Here is a 17,605-nt window from a genome sequence, read left to right as displayed (position 1 = left end):
GCTGGTCATCCAAGTAGCTTTCTTGGTTCAAATGACTGTTAACAGTAACATACCTCAGAATTTACTTGGATCAATCATAGAAAAAAAAATTAATATTAGTAAGTCCAGCTGAATTAAATATCATTTTCACCTAAAATAGGGATGGCTTTTCTAAAATCAAGTTTGTATGTGCAAAATATAACACATCTCATCATCTGCATCCAACACATGTGCATAATTGAGCCTAGCCAATAGGTATAAAGAAAGACATTTGTTCTGGGGGCTTCTAAGTGCATTTAAACTCAAAAAGTCAAGACTCAAGACCTATAAAAAAATAAATTACTGTGTTCCTAATTTCTGCCCTACATGACCCAAGTCAAATGAACAACAGAACCTTACCTGCTTGCTGGTTACACACAAAAGACAAGAAAAGACTCCACAGTGTTAAAATGAAGCTAGTACAAGAGGAAAAATATAACAGTTCTTACCATGTGGCGTCCAACAAATATGCAGCATCGAGCCCGGCCAGTAGCAAGTAAGGCAGCCATTCTTTGTGATGGCTTTTAGATGACTGCTGTTTAAATGCATCAAGTTCGTCCCCAGAGGGCAATGGGCAGTGCTGGCTCAGAAAGTAGCGGAATAAAGGAAAATTGTTGTATTCTAAACAATTCTGTAAATATAAGCTTGACAGCTTCAGCCCATATTTGAGGAGCAGCGGTGCCATATTAGAGTGCCTGAAAATCAAAAGAAATTTTTTTTTTTTTAAAGGAAAACATCTGAACAAAAATAAAAACATATATATTTCTATAATTATTTTAGAAATTAAAAAGATGTTTCCATGGGAAATTTACAGAGATGTGATGGCAGACCAGATCCCAACATTTTAGACCAAATCCTCTTTAAGGAGAAGTTTATGGGCAGTTTACTGTTTACTAGGGCATAGAAAATTAAATCTGCTTTTTAATGAACTGAATGATCTGATATGGGTGGTTTTCTTTTGTGATCATTATTACCTACAGATTGACCAAAAAAGGATAATTTTATTTTTTATATACCATATTTATATTGCATGTGCATATTGCAGTAATAGAATATTTAAATCATAAATGATGATTGCATCAAAGATGCTTACATTTAGAGGTCTATGTAAAGCAGAGAGTCTGTCTTTCATTAACATTTTCTGGTGAAGAATCAATTATTGCCATTTAAAAAGATACGCACTTGGAATTATTTTCCCAACACAGAATGTTCGCTGAATGTCAGATTAACTGCTTTTATAAATAGACCCCTTAGTGTCCCACGCTGACAACAGTTATACATAAACACAATGACCTGCTAAGTTGTAGGCCAATTAACCTAGCAGTATGGTTCTGAGATGTGGGAAAAAAACATATCCCTCAAGGAGAAAACACATACAAGTAGAACATACCAATACCATGGCTCTAGTGTACTTAATGGAAACTAAACCAAGAGCTCAAGTCTAAATTTCTTAACACAGAAACACTGTTGTATCCAATCAGAAAATATGCAGTGTGAAATGCATTTCTAATATGCAGATTCAAATTCATAATTAGTCATAACCTCAATCACGTTTTAAGGTAGAGTCACCTGATATCAGAAACTGTATTGCACATACATTAACTGGGAAAAAGATTACAACATAACATTTCAAAAGACAAAGCAATAGGTGGATTCTCTGATGGCACTGAATCCTGTCATTCTAAAACAAATATACAAATATATTACAAAAAAATAAAAAAAACAAAACAAATATGAAAAATAGAGAACATATCAAATCTTTCCTTAACCACCCCTTAACCTTTTAAGCTTCTAACACTTAAGACTTGACTGACCAATCCTGGATTCTTGAACCCCTAAACTAAATACCTTGACCAGTAAAGCCCCCAAAGCTTAAAGTTTACCAAACTAAATTCCCTTCCCCAAACCAAAGCTTTAACACTTCAATGCACATGATTAACTGGATGTATTAACTTGAAAGGCCACATCTCTTCAACTAGGGAATCTGGGGAACCACGTTACGATATCTTAAAATAAAAAAAATAAAGAAAGTTGAATATGATGCGTAAATAGGGGAGTGTCTACATATAAAGAATGGAGGTGTAAGGACCTGGTCAGTGGCAGTATTCTTCAGACAGCAGGTGCCCAATCTAACGCCGCAGTCTTCACCTGAGCCCCCGCTCAGCCTCGGGAAACTGGAAAGAAAGTCCCAGCAGCCAGTAGCAGTGCAGGGCAGAGCAGAGTCAGGAGCTGATCAGCCTCTAGAATCCCCTTCAGCTGTGCGCAGTCTAACAATGGATGCTGGGGATGCCATAAATAATCCATCAGGCTTCACAGCTAAAGGGAAGCAGTGGCTGCTGCAAATGACAACTCCAGACAGAACAAACAGTGTTTTATATTGCGATGGCACACAGCACGGAGTAGTCGGCCAGATGCTCTCCCAACAGGAGGTTAACAGCCTTCCCAGACTAAGCAGGATAGACTATCATGGGAGACCCTGGGTGATCCAGCAAACCTGGAATGAATCTGGTTTACTATTGAAAACATTTGTCTAACAGTAAACTGTTTTTATGAAATCCATATTATTATTATTATTATTATTATTATTATTAATAATAATAATAAACAGGATTTTTATAGCGCCAACATATTATACAGCGCTGTACATTAAATAGGGGTTGCAAATGACAGACGAATACAGACAGTGGCACAAAGAGCCTAGTGTGTTTGTGTGCACCAAGAACTGTTTTAAGTTGTTTTAACACTCCTAAAATTAGCATTGTCAGTGGTTTCCATTTCCCTACTATCTTTCTCTTCACTTATCCATCCTTCCCACCGCTCCTCTTCTGTTGCCTCTTTTTGTAGTTCTCTTCACTGGCTTCCATTTCACCTTAGAATCAAATTCAAGCTCCTGTGCATTGCATTCAAATCTCTCCACAGTTCTTGTCCCACTTACCTTTCTGACCTGACCCTCCTCCAATACCCTACTAATGACTTCCTCCATGATAATCTCATCACTTGAAGACTCCAAGACTTTTCTAGAGTTACCCCAACTCTCTGGAATGGTCTTCCTCATCCTATTCGGCTTGCTACTACTTTCCGCTACTTTAAAAGAGCACTCAAAACCCATCTTTTCAAACTTGCCTACCTGTCTTCTTCTGTCTTTTAAAACTCTCATTACCTCTCAAAATTTCATATCCCCCCTCCTATTGTGTGTTACTTCTCCCACCTCATTGTAAGCTCTTCTGGGCTGGGTCTCCCCTTCCTCCTGTGTCACTGTGTGTATTTGTCTGTCATTTGAAACCCCTATTAAATGTACATATATAAATCCTGTTTATTAATATTAATAATAATAATAATAACTCTGTAAGGAAGATCTAACAACATGTGGACTTGCCTGACCTTGCTCCCTGGATGCTACCTTGTTTTGTTTTTTTCTCTGGTATAGATAACTCATGACATAATGACCTATTGGAGCTTCAAGGCTGAGCTGTTTGGCTGGATGACAGTGGTGCATATATACCTGTATGGTATCGGTGGGACTCATCCCCCTATGCTTCTATTTGCCTTCTAATGTATATGCTCATTCTCGTGATGAAGATTGTGTTGAGCATTGAGCACAGCACTGTCTATAATATATGTACTCCAGATCACTTAAGAAATTAAGAATATAAGAACATGGAGATGTTGTTTGTTGGTTTGTGCAATTATCTCTGATTGTACTCTTTGCATACACAGAAACACAAACATATCTTTGTTTATCGATATTGTCAGATAGGATATGGAAATGTAATGAGGAGAAGAGATCTGCACAAATGCTTCTGGGTATTTGTGGAGGTGGCATTAATAACAACTAAATATGAGTATAAAGTTTAAACGAAATGTTGTTTGAGAATATGATTGGGCCTTAAAGCGTACCTAAACTCAGAAATTAAAAAAAAAAGGGTGCAGCACTGCCCCCTAATTCTAAGAATGATTTGGAGCGCAAAGCCTCCCGGGATACCTACATCACACATCCCAGTAGCTCTTGAGTGCTCCTTCTGCGCATGCCCAAGATGCCTGGAGGAGGCCTGAAGGAGCCTTTTGGTGCAAAGAGAAAAATTTGCCATTCTCACGCATGCGCAGTGAGATCCGCAAGTTTTATTTCCATCCTACGTCACCCAATCTCGCGCGTTGATAGGGTGACGTAGAATGAAGAACCAAGAAGAAGAGAAGATGGCAGCATCTGGAGCGCCGGCTCCGGGACGGATGCCGGGACGATGCGAGACCTGATGCAAGACACCCCCGGATGGATCGGACTGCCCTGCGGGATTAAAGGTACGTGTATTTTTTTTTGGGGCACTTTTCAGTTTAGTTCCTCTTAAACAATTACTATCGGTATAATGGCATTAAGCATATGAAATGACTGGATATGAAGGATGCGGCCTCAAGGCGAAACTAAGTTTTACAAACTTTTCTTGCAGTTTTCTGCATAAACTATTTACTTTTATTTATAATTATTAACAGAAAAGTATTTTCTGCTTCCTTCCCCAGGAGTCTGGATGTACTTTTTCACTTAAAGCAAAAATGTTTTGTATGTGCTCATACTCTGTGCTGTATACATCTGACTCTGGAGGTCAATGCACATGACTTCTATGGGCCAGTAATAATAATACCAGTATCGTCTCATGGGTAAGGTCTTTAGCAGAACTGAATGGTGGGAAAGGGGGTATGTGCTGCTGGAAAAAAGGAACATTACAACAAACCTGTCTCATAACAGGTGCAGGTGCATACCAGGTGCTGCAAAAACTTTAGCAAAACTTACTGTTTGCCCATCTTGAGACATTAAAGCATTCAATTTTAAGGATTAACAAGATGTATAATAGAGAAAAGAGTACCACAAAGTTTACCTTTTATGTAGTTCTCAAAGCCCACAGTATCATTAAAAATACCATAAAGACCATAAACTATCCTAAAAAGTATCTAAGTGGCTGAAAAATCCCATACAATTAAAACCCAACTCCATCTTAGTTGGTCTGCCAGTCATAACCCCCCCTAACCATTTACACATTTCAGAAATGTGTATTCATCCAGGGTCCACTTCTTTCTCTTTTTTTTTTTGTTTATGTTGTCATTGATAGAGCATCCTCAATGTAAAGTGTTAAGGCCAGAAACATTTCATGCAGCCCTGCATTGTGAGTACTGGGAACCATAATGAAGCACTCGAAGAAGCACTCATGGGGTCCATGACGCTCAAACATTACAGGTAGTAGGCTGAATGATGTTGGTTCTAATACAACGTGGACAAGGAGCAAACAGAGTTGACTTTTTGCAGGGAACAATGTTATGTATAAGTTAAAATTAACTATACAGTTAAAAATGTTTTTTTTAACTAAAAGCTAGAATTAGGCTTTATACACCCCCAAAAAAATAATATATATTAATATAATATTATATATAAAATATATAAACACACTAATCTTACATTTACTATGCAATGTTACAGCAGTGTCACGTTGCTTGTACTTTTCACCTGTATATTTTTGTTTCTTTTGCTCTCTTCTAAATATAGCAGTTCTAAATGGAATAAATAAAGAATTAAAAAAGAACTCTGTTCTAAAAAAAAAACTGTTCTATAGATTCTCACATTAAGACTCAGATCTCTACATATGATCTACTGATCATTCTGTCTAGGTTTTATAAAGCTAGCAGAACTGCTATTATGCAGACAAGCGAGCATCTAAAACCAGTCAGTCTAAAAACAATTAATTGTCTGTGACCATCATACTTTAAAGTTGACTGATCATGAAAAATGTCTACTTCACACAAGATAATAGGGCACATGTCAGCATTAGCAAACTACACTATTATTATTTTATGTTATTTTTTGAGTACAAAATACCACTTTCTGCCATGAAAAAAAACCTCCCTCCTCTGACCTAAAGAAAGACAGCCTGTCTGATAAACATGTAGAGAGATAGGAGACTGAGCTAGGCAATAAAAACAGAAAGCAAATATTGCATATGTATTAGGCAGAGTCTATGTATATATATATATATATATATATATATATATATATATATATATATATATATATTATTATACACTATGTTATGCAGTATATGTGTAATAGTATAGAAAAGCGGAATAGTTAAAACCAAGAGATTATTGTAATTAAACGTAACACTCTGTTCTTATAAGGTAAAGTATTAGGTTCTCTTTACAGCCCCAACACTGTAAACCCCTATTTAAGATTTGTGTTAAAGCCCACACAGGAAAAATGACCATTCCCCACCATTGTGGCAGTAATCAGGGCTGCCAACTAGCTGCTCTGGCACCTAGCACTGCATTATGGTAGGAAGTTTGCCAAGCAGCCTGCTATCCAGAGAGCTCCAGCAGGTGAACACATTATTGTGGGAAACCATCAAGGATAAATGATGGGGGAAAAGAGATATTTAGGGAATCTGTCCACCCCAAATGGACAAAGTGAAAGGAGTATTTCAAGCCGATCCCATTGTGGCTCTGAACAGAAAAATATTCGTTCTCTTTAAGAATAATGCTGAGTGTATTCCTGTCCTCAGCAACCACAAAGAAAAATAACTGCCAAACCCAGCTACTATTTTATTTCTTTTACCTATGGATGCTTGTTGCAGGCATACGAACCCCATTTTTTGCCAGAAAGAAATGCGTTTTTTCCTGAGATTTGCCTACGTGTAAATAGTGCTTAGCAGAATTCTAATTTAATTGTCAAATAGTCAGGTCACACTTGGCGACAGAGCTGACCTAAAGCTACATCTCCGACTCTATTAAGGGTCACAACATCCTATTAAGATTTGCTGTGTCTAATTAGTCAGTAGCAGTGAGCCTCAGTTACATGCAACCAGCGAGATCTCACGTAGAATGACAATATATTCCGGCTCAGAGTCTGGCTCTGGTGTTTGTTATTCAGTTCACACTATTCTCTGCCCTAAATAACAAAGAGCAGCGGAGAAAGCGGCCACTAGCAGTCGATAGAATTCAGCAATCATACCTAATGACAAAGAAAACAAACAAGAACAATGATACGCAGTGACAAATGCTGAACAAATGAGTCCTAACTAATCTGATTTTTCAGCTAAAGCTATCCTAAGAACTGCCCCAGTGTGGGTTATTGATACATAACATTTATTTTTACAATAAATGACAAATAAAACACCAAATAAGATCTGGATAACATGCAGCTTGAAATGCTTAAAAACAAATCCATTATTTTTTTTTTTAAGTTTTGTATGTCAGTACTTTTTTTTTTAGGTTTCAGTAATTTTCCTGTTCACTAACCATGACAGTGGGACAGTGCTATCCAAACTTACATTTTAGTTACAGGGCAAATGTGGTAATATGAGTTAGCCTCCAGCTTCCTATGCACTGGAACACTACAACATTGAAATTCCCATGCTATAGATAATGGCTCGGTTCCTGTGTGCTGGAGAGTTCCCGTTCATCTTTGCACGTTCAATCTATATTCTCCATAATATAAAATAAACAAAGACATGTTTTTTCACTCAGGCAATAAAAACTGATTGACATGGGGTGTTCCCCTTTTGTGTTTTCCTCACACCCCCCTTATGTTTTTTCCCTGTGGTTGACCCCATTTTATCTCAAGTATTGATATGTTAATGTAAAATGTCACTTATTGTAATATGTGTTATTGCAATAGAGGGCCGAGAGCCCCCGTGTTTACGTATGTGCCATTTTCTATGTTCTGTTCTGTTATTTATACTCAATAAAAAAGGATTGAAACAAAAAAAAAATAAACAAAGACTCCAAAAGGAGGCACAGGAACTATTTATAATGGCCATGAATATAAACTGACCCAGAAACTCAAAAACAATAAAGCCCACAGAATCAATGTAAGAGGTTGTTAGGTGACTGGACTCTCCACCATGTGTCAAAGCTTGAAATCTCAGTTTTGCATGAACTGGCCCTCTAAGAAGAAATCTTAGATTTTCTTGTATTAATCTTGTATCATATGGAATTGAGAAATGTTTCCTTAGGCATTTCTGTTGTTTACAAAATAGTACTGTCTAATTTAGGGTATTAGACTTGTTGTCATCAACTGGGACCACACACAGAATCTATAAAAAAAAAAAAAAAAAAAAAATCCATCGTTGAGGTCTCTGATAGATGCTTTCATTTTTTTTTTTATATAAGGTGCAGGCTTGTTCTATGGAGTGCACTTCATTTCATGTAAGGAAATAGTTCCAATTGTGATTTCGAAGACAAATATTTAAAGCTGAACTTAAAGTCCACTTTTAAAATCTGGGTTCAGGCAGGGCTTTATTGCAGACAGGGAAAGGTGATATCCCTTCTGCAATATGCATTTTAACCTGCCTGATAACTGTCCTCTTCATGAGTAGTTCAGCATCAGAGGCCGTGATACCCGGTGAAGAACAGCTTCCTCTGCACCTGTTTAATATAACATTATCCCAGCCCTGCCAATCAAGATGGACAAAGATCAAAATAAAAAAGAGAAGAAGGAAGAAGACTGTGACATCTGTGACAGAAGACGGACAGGTGAGTGGAATTAAAAAAAAATTACAATCAGGCAGGTAAGGTTCCTTTTTTGCCGAATGGACATTATCTGTCTCTTCTTCAATAAAGGACCTGTCGGATTGTAATTTTTTAACTCCATTTTACATTTACCACAAATTACTATTTTTTGTTTTGTGTACCTGTTAAAAGATGTAAGATTCTATAAAACATCTTCTGGGTAAAGGTAAACTTTTTATTTTTAATCAGGTCACTCAACGGGGTCATTAGCATTTCCATAATGGAATAACAATCTTAGGTTTTATTTACTCAAATAAAAATGTGATTCCAGTCGCCCTAGCTGCCACTACGACTGTGTGCAAGTTGTCTTCTTTCTGCTTTTCAACAGCTGAAGCAGAATCCCAATCTTAGTCATACACAAAACTTCTGATTCTTTCCTGAGAAATGATCAGACCTAAAATAATTGTTTTTACACCCAACAAGCACATCCATTTGACAGCCCATCAAGTACACATGACCTCATCTTCCCATCTGATAAGTTGCCAGTGCACACCAGTAATCATCTGATGATTTCCCAACCTGTCCAATCAACGTCTCACCGTTGGCTCTTGAGTGCTGCAAAATTTTATGCCCTTATGCAGTCAGACAATTGCAGAAGAAGCCTGTGAAGAAGACTGTTCAGTAACTATGACTCTGTATAGAGACACCATAAGTAGCAAAAGAAGGTCTCATTATTTGTAGACTTATAGGACAGATATTTCAATGATATCTAAAGCACAGAGGATAAATCTGTCCATCATCATGATCTGCACTGCCAAGCATGCCACAATCTCTTACATTCACTTGGGTGATATTTTTTTTATATTTATAGCATTATGTTTTTTTCGATTGGAGTGTGAAAATATAAAGACCTTGCATTGATCCCAAAGCTCTGCCAGTATGCTAAAATCTCCCTGTGAGAAATAATAGGAAGATTTTATGTTTGTTATCATTCACATGCCTGTTGATTGAGCGTGCAGCAAAGTGAATAGTTAGCTAATCATATGAGTGTATTGAGCTGTTGGTACAATATACCCCAACTGTCTGGCAAGTACTTTGTGAGAATCAGAAGCTTTTGCCTGGTTCCTCTCATTTAATGCTGCAATTTAGTTTTTTTATAGAGAGCAAAGATGTCTTGGTATAAATGAAGCACCATTTAAAAATTAGGCTTCATATAAATTAATACAAAAAAAAATTCAGTCCAGGTTTCTATTCACATAAAACATTTCAATCCTTTCCGTTTAAATTAGCTAAAAATAATCTAAGTGCACAAAAAACGAAAGGTATGCAAATTAATATAGTTCGTTTTGCATAAAATACAGCCCCAGTCTTAGTATAAAAAAAAAAAGAAAAGTCTGCCCCTTGCCAGCGTGCATGGAAGCAGTGTTTACTTATATAACTCAGGCTTCTTCTGTGCCAAGCCAAAGCTAACGATCTGTAATTAGCAAGAAGGAGGTTTGTTGATTTTAAAGCTTTGCGTTATTGACTCAGCAAGTGGTGTGCTGGAACTATGCAGAGGGAACACTGCTTCTTCAGGATGCTGATAGGGACAGTTTTTTTCAGCAATTGGCTGCTTTCCAGCAAAAATGAACAAAAAAACTTTTAACATAATTTTTATTGATATACTAAACTAGTTAAGCGCAGCTTAACTAATCTAAAATGTCAACTGGGCATTAGGGATAACTGTATATTCTGATCAAAGTACAGTTTTTTTTTTTGCCCCTTCCACTTATCTAAGAAAACCAACCTAACACTTTAAAGACAAACTCGCAAAGATCCAGGTGGGTGCAGGTTCATCCTATTGCTTACATCCTGTGAGGTGAGCACAGTAAAACCTCATAGACTTCAATGGCGTGGGTAGAGGGGTATGTTACAAGAAGTCCAGGGAGCTGTACAGCATAGGTGCCACTCAAAGTAAACAAGAACAAGCTGTGGCCAATAGAGTTTTGGTAGGTATTACTCTGGGAAAAGGAAAAATGGGTACCCTAAGTTCAATGTTTGAAAGTAAAGTTCTCCTTTAAAACCCTAAACCTTAAATCGGCTATAATAAACCTTAAATCGGCTATATTTAAACATGTCTTGCTTTTTTAAAGAACCACCAGGCTAAGTAGAAAAGTCTGTCTCTCCAGCAGCCGTGGGTTATCTACTCCCTGCAAGGGAGTTGTGAATTCTTTACAGAGGTTTAACAAGTTTGGGAAGCCCCACTCTGTAGCTACTTGCAGGGGAACAACACAGACTGTGACATCTTTAGAAGAAAAAAAAATTATAATAAACACCAAGCAGGCATCTTTTGATAGATCTGAAGCATATTAAAGACTAATACCTATCCCTGAGCCGCAATTGAGAAAAGTGGACTTGATGTCACAGCTATGCCGTCTTGCAGGGTGGATGGATTACATTTAATTCTTAAGATAAACAGTAACCATATACATCTCAATGGTATATTCTGCTGTACAACTTCTCCAGAGGAAAGATAGATGGATCAAGGACAAAGTTTACTTCAAGATCAAGTGGGTTGAACTGTTGCCTTTCAACATTCTGATACTTGAACACCTCCTATGGACCAGGCAATATTTACATCTTCTGCTATGGACCCTGTTTAAAAACTAAATAACTTTGCTAATACTTTAGGAAACAACAATGTTTATATATAACATTTTTTAGTTCTTTAATCTTTAATTCTGCCTGTGCTCTCAATACTGAGATTTATTTCTCTACCTGACTAGGACAAGGGTAGGATATCTTCCAACAAGGACAGTCTAATCACATTGTCTAAGATAGGATGTTATTCACCTAAAAAAAAATTCTCCCACTTCCTCTTCTTTACTCAGAACAGGAAGCAAAGGGAAATCCATAATGGGACACAGATTGCAATAAATCTTATAGGGACATTCATTATTTCATGTTTTTTCAAAAATGTTTAAAAAGCCTTTGACTTAAAACATACTTTAGGAGACCTTTAGATTTAGAAAATTAATTATAGCGCTATGTCAATTAGAAAAAATATATATTGTCCTTATTTGGCAGCCAACGCTTCTTTTAGGGCTTGTGTTGACAGCACATATTGGAAAAGGAAAACAATGAACACTGAAGAGGATATCCCACTCACCTATGTTTATGAAGTCATTTGCTGTAGACAAAACAAAACAAGCTAATGATGTACAGGGATTTTAGGAGATATGCTCCAGTTGATACACTGTAAAACGCTATACAATAAACCTTAAGCAGTGCTTCATTGCAAGCTTCATGCATAATTTATGAGGGACCTGCCAGACAATACGCTGGCTATTATCCAGGCGTACGTGTTCACATGTGCACCCAAGGACTTGGATGAGTTCCTGCCTAGAGCAATTTCAAATCATCCACAGCCTGACCACAGAAACATTAACTGTAATAGGTTAGCTATAATGCAAATGCTGTCATTAGGAAAGGAAAAATCTCAGGCCAGTGCTTGTACACACTTTTAAGCAAAGTGGAGTTATCTGGGTGGAATATATTTTGCTCACACTTTAATGAATGCTCCCCAACCTACAAGAAAAGCGATAGAAAGGGATCAAAATAAATGTGAACCAAAGGAGATCTTCGGGCAAAATGGAAACCTAAAAGTGTATGACAGGAAGCTTTAGACCTATGCTTACTTTTTGCTTTGGAATGTTTGGAATAAAAAATGTTCCATAATGTTTTGGGCCTGAAATAGGAAACTACCCTTTCTTAGAGATTACTGAAAAAAGTTTATATGCTCCTGTGCGAACATACACAGTCTGTATATGGTATGATAGGAAAACTGTGAAACAGTGAAGCTTCATTCAAATATTTTGGCAAACATGATGGAACATCACAAAAAATAACAGAAATGGACCTGTCCCTCCTTGTTGGTACCTTGTATTGTTACTCTAACTAGAGTTAGTAGTTCTTTGTAAAGAAGAAATAGAGATTCTCTAGTGCAGTGTTTCTAAACCAGGGTTCCATGGAACCCTGTGGTTCCTCCAGAGATTGCTAGGAATTCCTTAAGCAATGAGCAATTTGTGCCTCTCAGATCAGTTTAACTGACACTAACAATCTTTTTTGCCATTTGTAAGGATGACATTCTTCCCACTCACCACAATGCTAATATAATGCGAGTTGTGGCTTTAGTAATTATTGATGAGGTTCTCTGAAGACTTAAGAATTATTTTAAGGATTCCCCTGTGTTAAAAAAAAGTAGAAAAGACAGCGAATTGTTGTGCTTGGTTGATGATTCCTACAGCTTACAGAAGTTTCATAAGTTATCTGTATCCCATGAGTTCTCCAAATGGTTCAGTACAGAGAAGTTATCTGCAAAATATTTTTTCTGTCCTGGTCGAAAATATACATGTAATAGTTCTGCACATGCTAAAAATGCAGTGAATGTACCTAGAAGAAAAACCTTCTTTTAATAAGCACTAGAAGCCACTACTCATGTACGTTGAGCCTAAAGACCCTGGCCATAAATAAATAAAAAAATCAGCTAACAAGTATTTTTCTTACAGGAAGCATTGTAATAAAGCTCTGATATTCAGTATTCAGTACTCTAACCAAGGCAGCCATTAGGTGTATATCATCGTCCTATAAACTTCTGCCAGTACTATGCACATTCTTGTCTTCAGGACATTGAACAGAAATAAACTAACAAAGCAATATTTAAAAAAAATCCTTTGTCATGTTATTCTGGCAACCTGCTTTATGACAAGAGAAACGGAGAGATAGGTGTATTCTGCACACTTTTACCAGATTTTAAACACATTTTACCAGATTATTTAGGTAAAAGGTTTAAAAAATCCTTGGTCATGTAGTTGTTAACTGCTGTTAACTACTTTTATATTACCAGAGACAGCATAAGGCTCAATATTAGGTTTGTTCTGCAATTCTATTTCCCCCTAAACATGCTTGCTTCTTGATTCTGTCCCTATTTATAACTTTACCAAAGAGAAGAATGTCAGGTAGCTGTCAGGCTACCAAATGAAAAGTGAAATCCCCTGACGTGAAAGAAGCACAAAAAAAGGGGTGAGTGGGTAATCACGTGCAAATTCCTTTCTTACTGGTGAATGCTGAATCTCTGGCTTTATGATGCAACGGTTTTAAAAAAAGTGTCAATTTAGCACTGGCTTCATTCAATTATAGAATCATGTCAAGTTCCAGAGACAGAGGAGGCTGATAACTGCTATTGGAAAGAGTAGAAACTTGAATGCAATTATGTTTTACAAGTCTGCTCAACAGTCAAGTTTCCCAGAGGAATATTTAGGCAGATCATTTATCACTTTTGAGGCCCAGTGAGTGTATTGATGATAGTGTTCCCAGCAAAATAATATATTCTTGTTTTCGGTTCAAAGTATGTATTGTTCTAGAACTTTGCAGCTGACTAAGGATAATTTTAAACAGTACAGCTAGTTTTATATCTACATGATGACATTGTTCTATGGATATATTTACCAAAATAAAGAGCTGTGTACAATGAGACGAAATTAAAGCACCCAATCGAAAGTAATCTTCAGTTCACAACCAAATGAAAGTGGACATCTGACTGGCTAAAAGGATTTAGTTTTAAATTAAACCTTAAAGCTGAACTCCAGATAGATAGAAAAGGGAAATGAAAGCAGTTCTATTTTCAATAATACACTAAAAAAAATAAATAAATAAAAGAGAGGTGCAAAGTTGGGCAAAATTTCAGGCAGGATGGCCAGCGTATCAACCAAAGCTAAATTAAAGCAAAGGGTTTTAGAGGCTGTTGTAAGAATTTGCTGGAAAATTGAATCCATCAATTGAAGCCCAGGAGCACCAGCATAGTGTAGAACATTGTTTAATGCAACAGTAAAAAAAAAAAAACAGACGTATAGGTTTTAAACATTGCAGTGTGTGCCAATCTGTGGCTTCCAAAAGTCCCTCATGAGTCCATACCTGGGAACCCCCTGCACCTGAGCAACTTTGACTTCTCATCTAGGTTGTGAGCATTAATCTTCAGTATACATACCACGGTTCAACTCTCCTGAAAAGATTCCAATCTGGTACCGACCACCTCACTTGTGGTGTACGTCAGTGCTCCCACTTCCTGCCTCTACACTTATCTTATAATGGTTGTTAGTCATGTTGTTCTTGGGGATCTATGTCAAGTAACCATGTTAAGCATATGTGGTCTACAAACCCCACTTTTATTAACAACTGGTGGTTTACTTTCCCCTAAAGTGAAGCTAAACCCATGACACTCACCTATCTGCATTTTATCGCGTCATCAAATTTTTTCTTTTCCTTTTCCTCCTTTTGATCTTCCGCCATCTTGACTGACCAAGAAGGAATTATGTAACTCACATGCATGTGCAGCTCAGCAAAATTTGACAGCTAGGCAGCAAATAGGCAGGTGAAAATGGTTATTACAGAAGGGATATAGCTTGTCCCTTTCTGCAATAACCCCTTGTATTTTTCAAAAGGAAACTTGAGTTCACTTTGGGTGGCTAAAGATTTATTATCACATTAAAACCCATAAGACATCACTAATCTTCCAGACTTAAACAATAAAACATTTATTTTGTCATTGGTTATCCTTCTGAATAATCCTTTTTCAAATTGCAACACAGTCATACTGTACATGCAATGGTAGGAAACAATGATAAGAACATGACAGGAGGTGTTAAAGTTTGTGAAAGCACCCTGTTTTATTTTCATAAATCAGACACCAAGATACCATGAAGCCTGAAACACATGTTAATTAGTCAAGTTAGTGAAAATGCTGAGGCGTGTTCCTGGCATGCATTAGAATTTAGAAAGTTATTCAGGTGGGTAACAAAATGTACTTTTATAATAGATAATTGGACTTCAAAAAAAGGTTTTCCTATTCTTTTTTTGCCCCTTCCCTTACCTAAACTGAGATGCATATTTACATTGCTTTGGCAACAGATTATTCCAAACATCTGTGTGTTGGCTGCACCTGTAGTAGCTCCCCCAAAAATCATAAGACAACTGGAAAGTGGCCCGTAAAATCCTATAGTTTGCTACTGCACAGTACTCTCTGGTGCACAGAGGACTTTTGGGAAAGATGTTACCAATCAATGAATCCCATAGCTACTAGTTGGAGCTAATATACATTCGGTAAGGAATGGATAGTTTAAATGCATCATTTGTTTTACGTAAAGTATTTTTTTTTTTAAATACAGACAAAAAAAAGGAACATACCCTTTTTGAATAGCCATACACATTGGTGATTTACATTCAAACATTGGGCTCTCCTGAGCTTCTGGGCTGTAACCTCGAGCCAGTAACATCTCCAGGCATTCCTTGTGTCCTCCATAGACTGCAGAGTACACCGGACTGACCTGATTTTTCCCAGTGTCACAAACACGATCAGTCACTGTTATCAGCATGTCAAGAATCCTGCAATCACATGTTCAGAAACAAACTGCAATGATTGTCATTCAATAGTCCTATGGTTTAGTTTAATTTGGAATGTAAGCATCCTGGCCCTCTAATAAGCAGGTTAGGTCTTGTAAAATGAAACTCCCTAGGCCCTATGGGCCTAGACACCATACTGCTGCAAATCATAAGGAAGAAAAATGTCATTTCCAATCTATAATATATGGCCATGTGATAGGGGACACCTAACAAATTAACCTATATGAGTAGATTGGACCTCCAATTGTAAAACCATAGGCATTAATATTCTATTTAATTTAACAAAAAAAATATTTTATCTAGCAGGTAATTCATAGAGTAAAAAAATTAAAAAAAAAAAATCTAAAGACTATACATAGTAATAGGGTGCAATATAGTACAGGATAATAGGGTGCATTACCAAAAGTTAGTTGATCTATATAAGTTCATTAAAAGCAACTTACATGTTTAAAAATGAAAATAGTATAGTTTTCTTTTAAATGTGTATATTCATAAAACTTTTTTATACATCTCCTACTATCACTACTGCAATTCAGCTTAAAAGAAATGAAAGTCTATTTTTCTTTACTAAGTATGCCTTTGAGATAATTTTGTATCATACTATATTTTTTCACTTTCTTAGGACTATTATCTGGTTACTTTTTTAATTTTTACTTATTGCATTACTTGTTAAAGTGAACATTTTAGTAATTAGTATGTATGAATAAATTCCCAACATATCCTAATATATATAAATTAGCAGTAGATAAATAGTATTATTTATTTATATTATTTATTCCTTAATCTCCAGTCCTCTGAATCTGCCTAAGGTGAGATAAATCCATCATTCAGCTACAGGTAGGAGGAAGCATTTTTTCAATCTCCTATCTCCTAGACATCAGACTGCAACAATGAAACATGGTACCAGGTCGCCAGGTGAGAAAGTGAAGCAGAGACCGATCTGCGCTAGACACTTTCACAAGATTTACAAGAGTGTGCCATCAATAGGCATGCATTTTAGTGTCCAAAGTAGTTTCTGGATGAACCCTGGATGATACCCTAACAAAACATGCAAATTGCTTTGGTTAAAATAAAATTAAAAAAAACAGTAATGTCAAGGGGAATACTGTAATCCTTGTGAGAGGGTATAACTACCTAGAAGTGTTATATTTACACATAACATTGCATGCATGCATTTAGCCAAATAGATATGATAAACGTTTATATAGAGTTATTGTTTCCTCTATGGGAGTCACCCTATACCATGGCCCTCTGGAAATATGATTTGTGGTGCAGGGAGGTTGGTGCAATTTTTTTTTCAACTGGTTATATATCACTGGCTTAGAAAGTCATAAAATCTACATACTAGCATATTAGCTGGGAACTATCATTTAAAAAAAAGCCAGCATTAACACCCCCCATATTTTCTCAGTATAGTAAGGGTACTACAAGGGGGCCAGGGACTACAAGGGGCCCATATCAAGTCAATTACAGCATTTTTACTGTCATTTAAAAAAAATACATGCTAGAGTTCAGCTTTAACATATACACAACAAAGAGGTAATGCAGAATTTCTATATGATTAAAAACTTTACAGCATCCTCCTTCATAAACTCCTCCTTGTAAAACAAAAAAAAATGATAATACAAGCACAATCATTTTTTCTTGCTCTTATTTTTTTAGA

At 36.6% G+C, this 17,605-nt stretch overlaps 1 protein-coding gene across 2 annotated transcripts in view; it reads right to left on the bottom strand.

Moving 5' to 3' along the window:
- Positions 1-467: 467 nt before the first annotated feature.
- Positions 468-17,605, bottom strand: part of ASB3 (ankyrin repeat and SOCS box containing 3) — a gene marked incomplete at its 3' end in the record, with an annotated part of 68,909 nt that continues 51,771 nt past the window's right edge. The window contains 2 exon segments of one of the 2 annotated variants that reach the window (XM_072409693.1): positions 468-713; positions 15,727-15,924. In XM_072409693.1, the coding sequence (XP_072265794.1) occupies positions 468-713; positions 15,727-15,924 (444 nt within the window). 2 annotated transcript variants of the gene reach the window in all.

Source organism: Pyxicephalus adspersus, chromosome 4 (assembly GCF_032062135.1).
Source record: "Pyxicephalus adspersus chromosome 4, UCB_Pads_2.0, whole genome shotgun sequence".
Taxonomy (NCBI): domain Eukaryota; kingdom Metazoa; phylum Chordata; class Amphibia; order Anura; family Pyxicephalidae; genus Pyxicephalus; species Pyxicephalus adspersus.
This window is presented reverse-complemented; position numbering and strand designations above follow the sequence as displayed.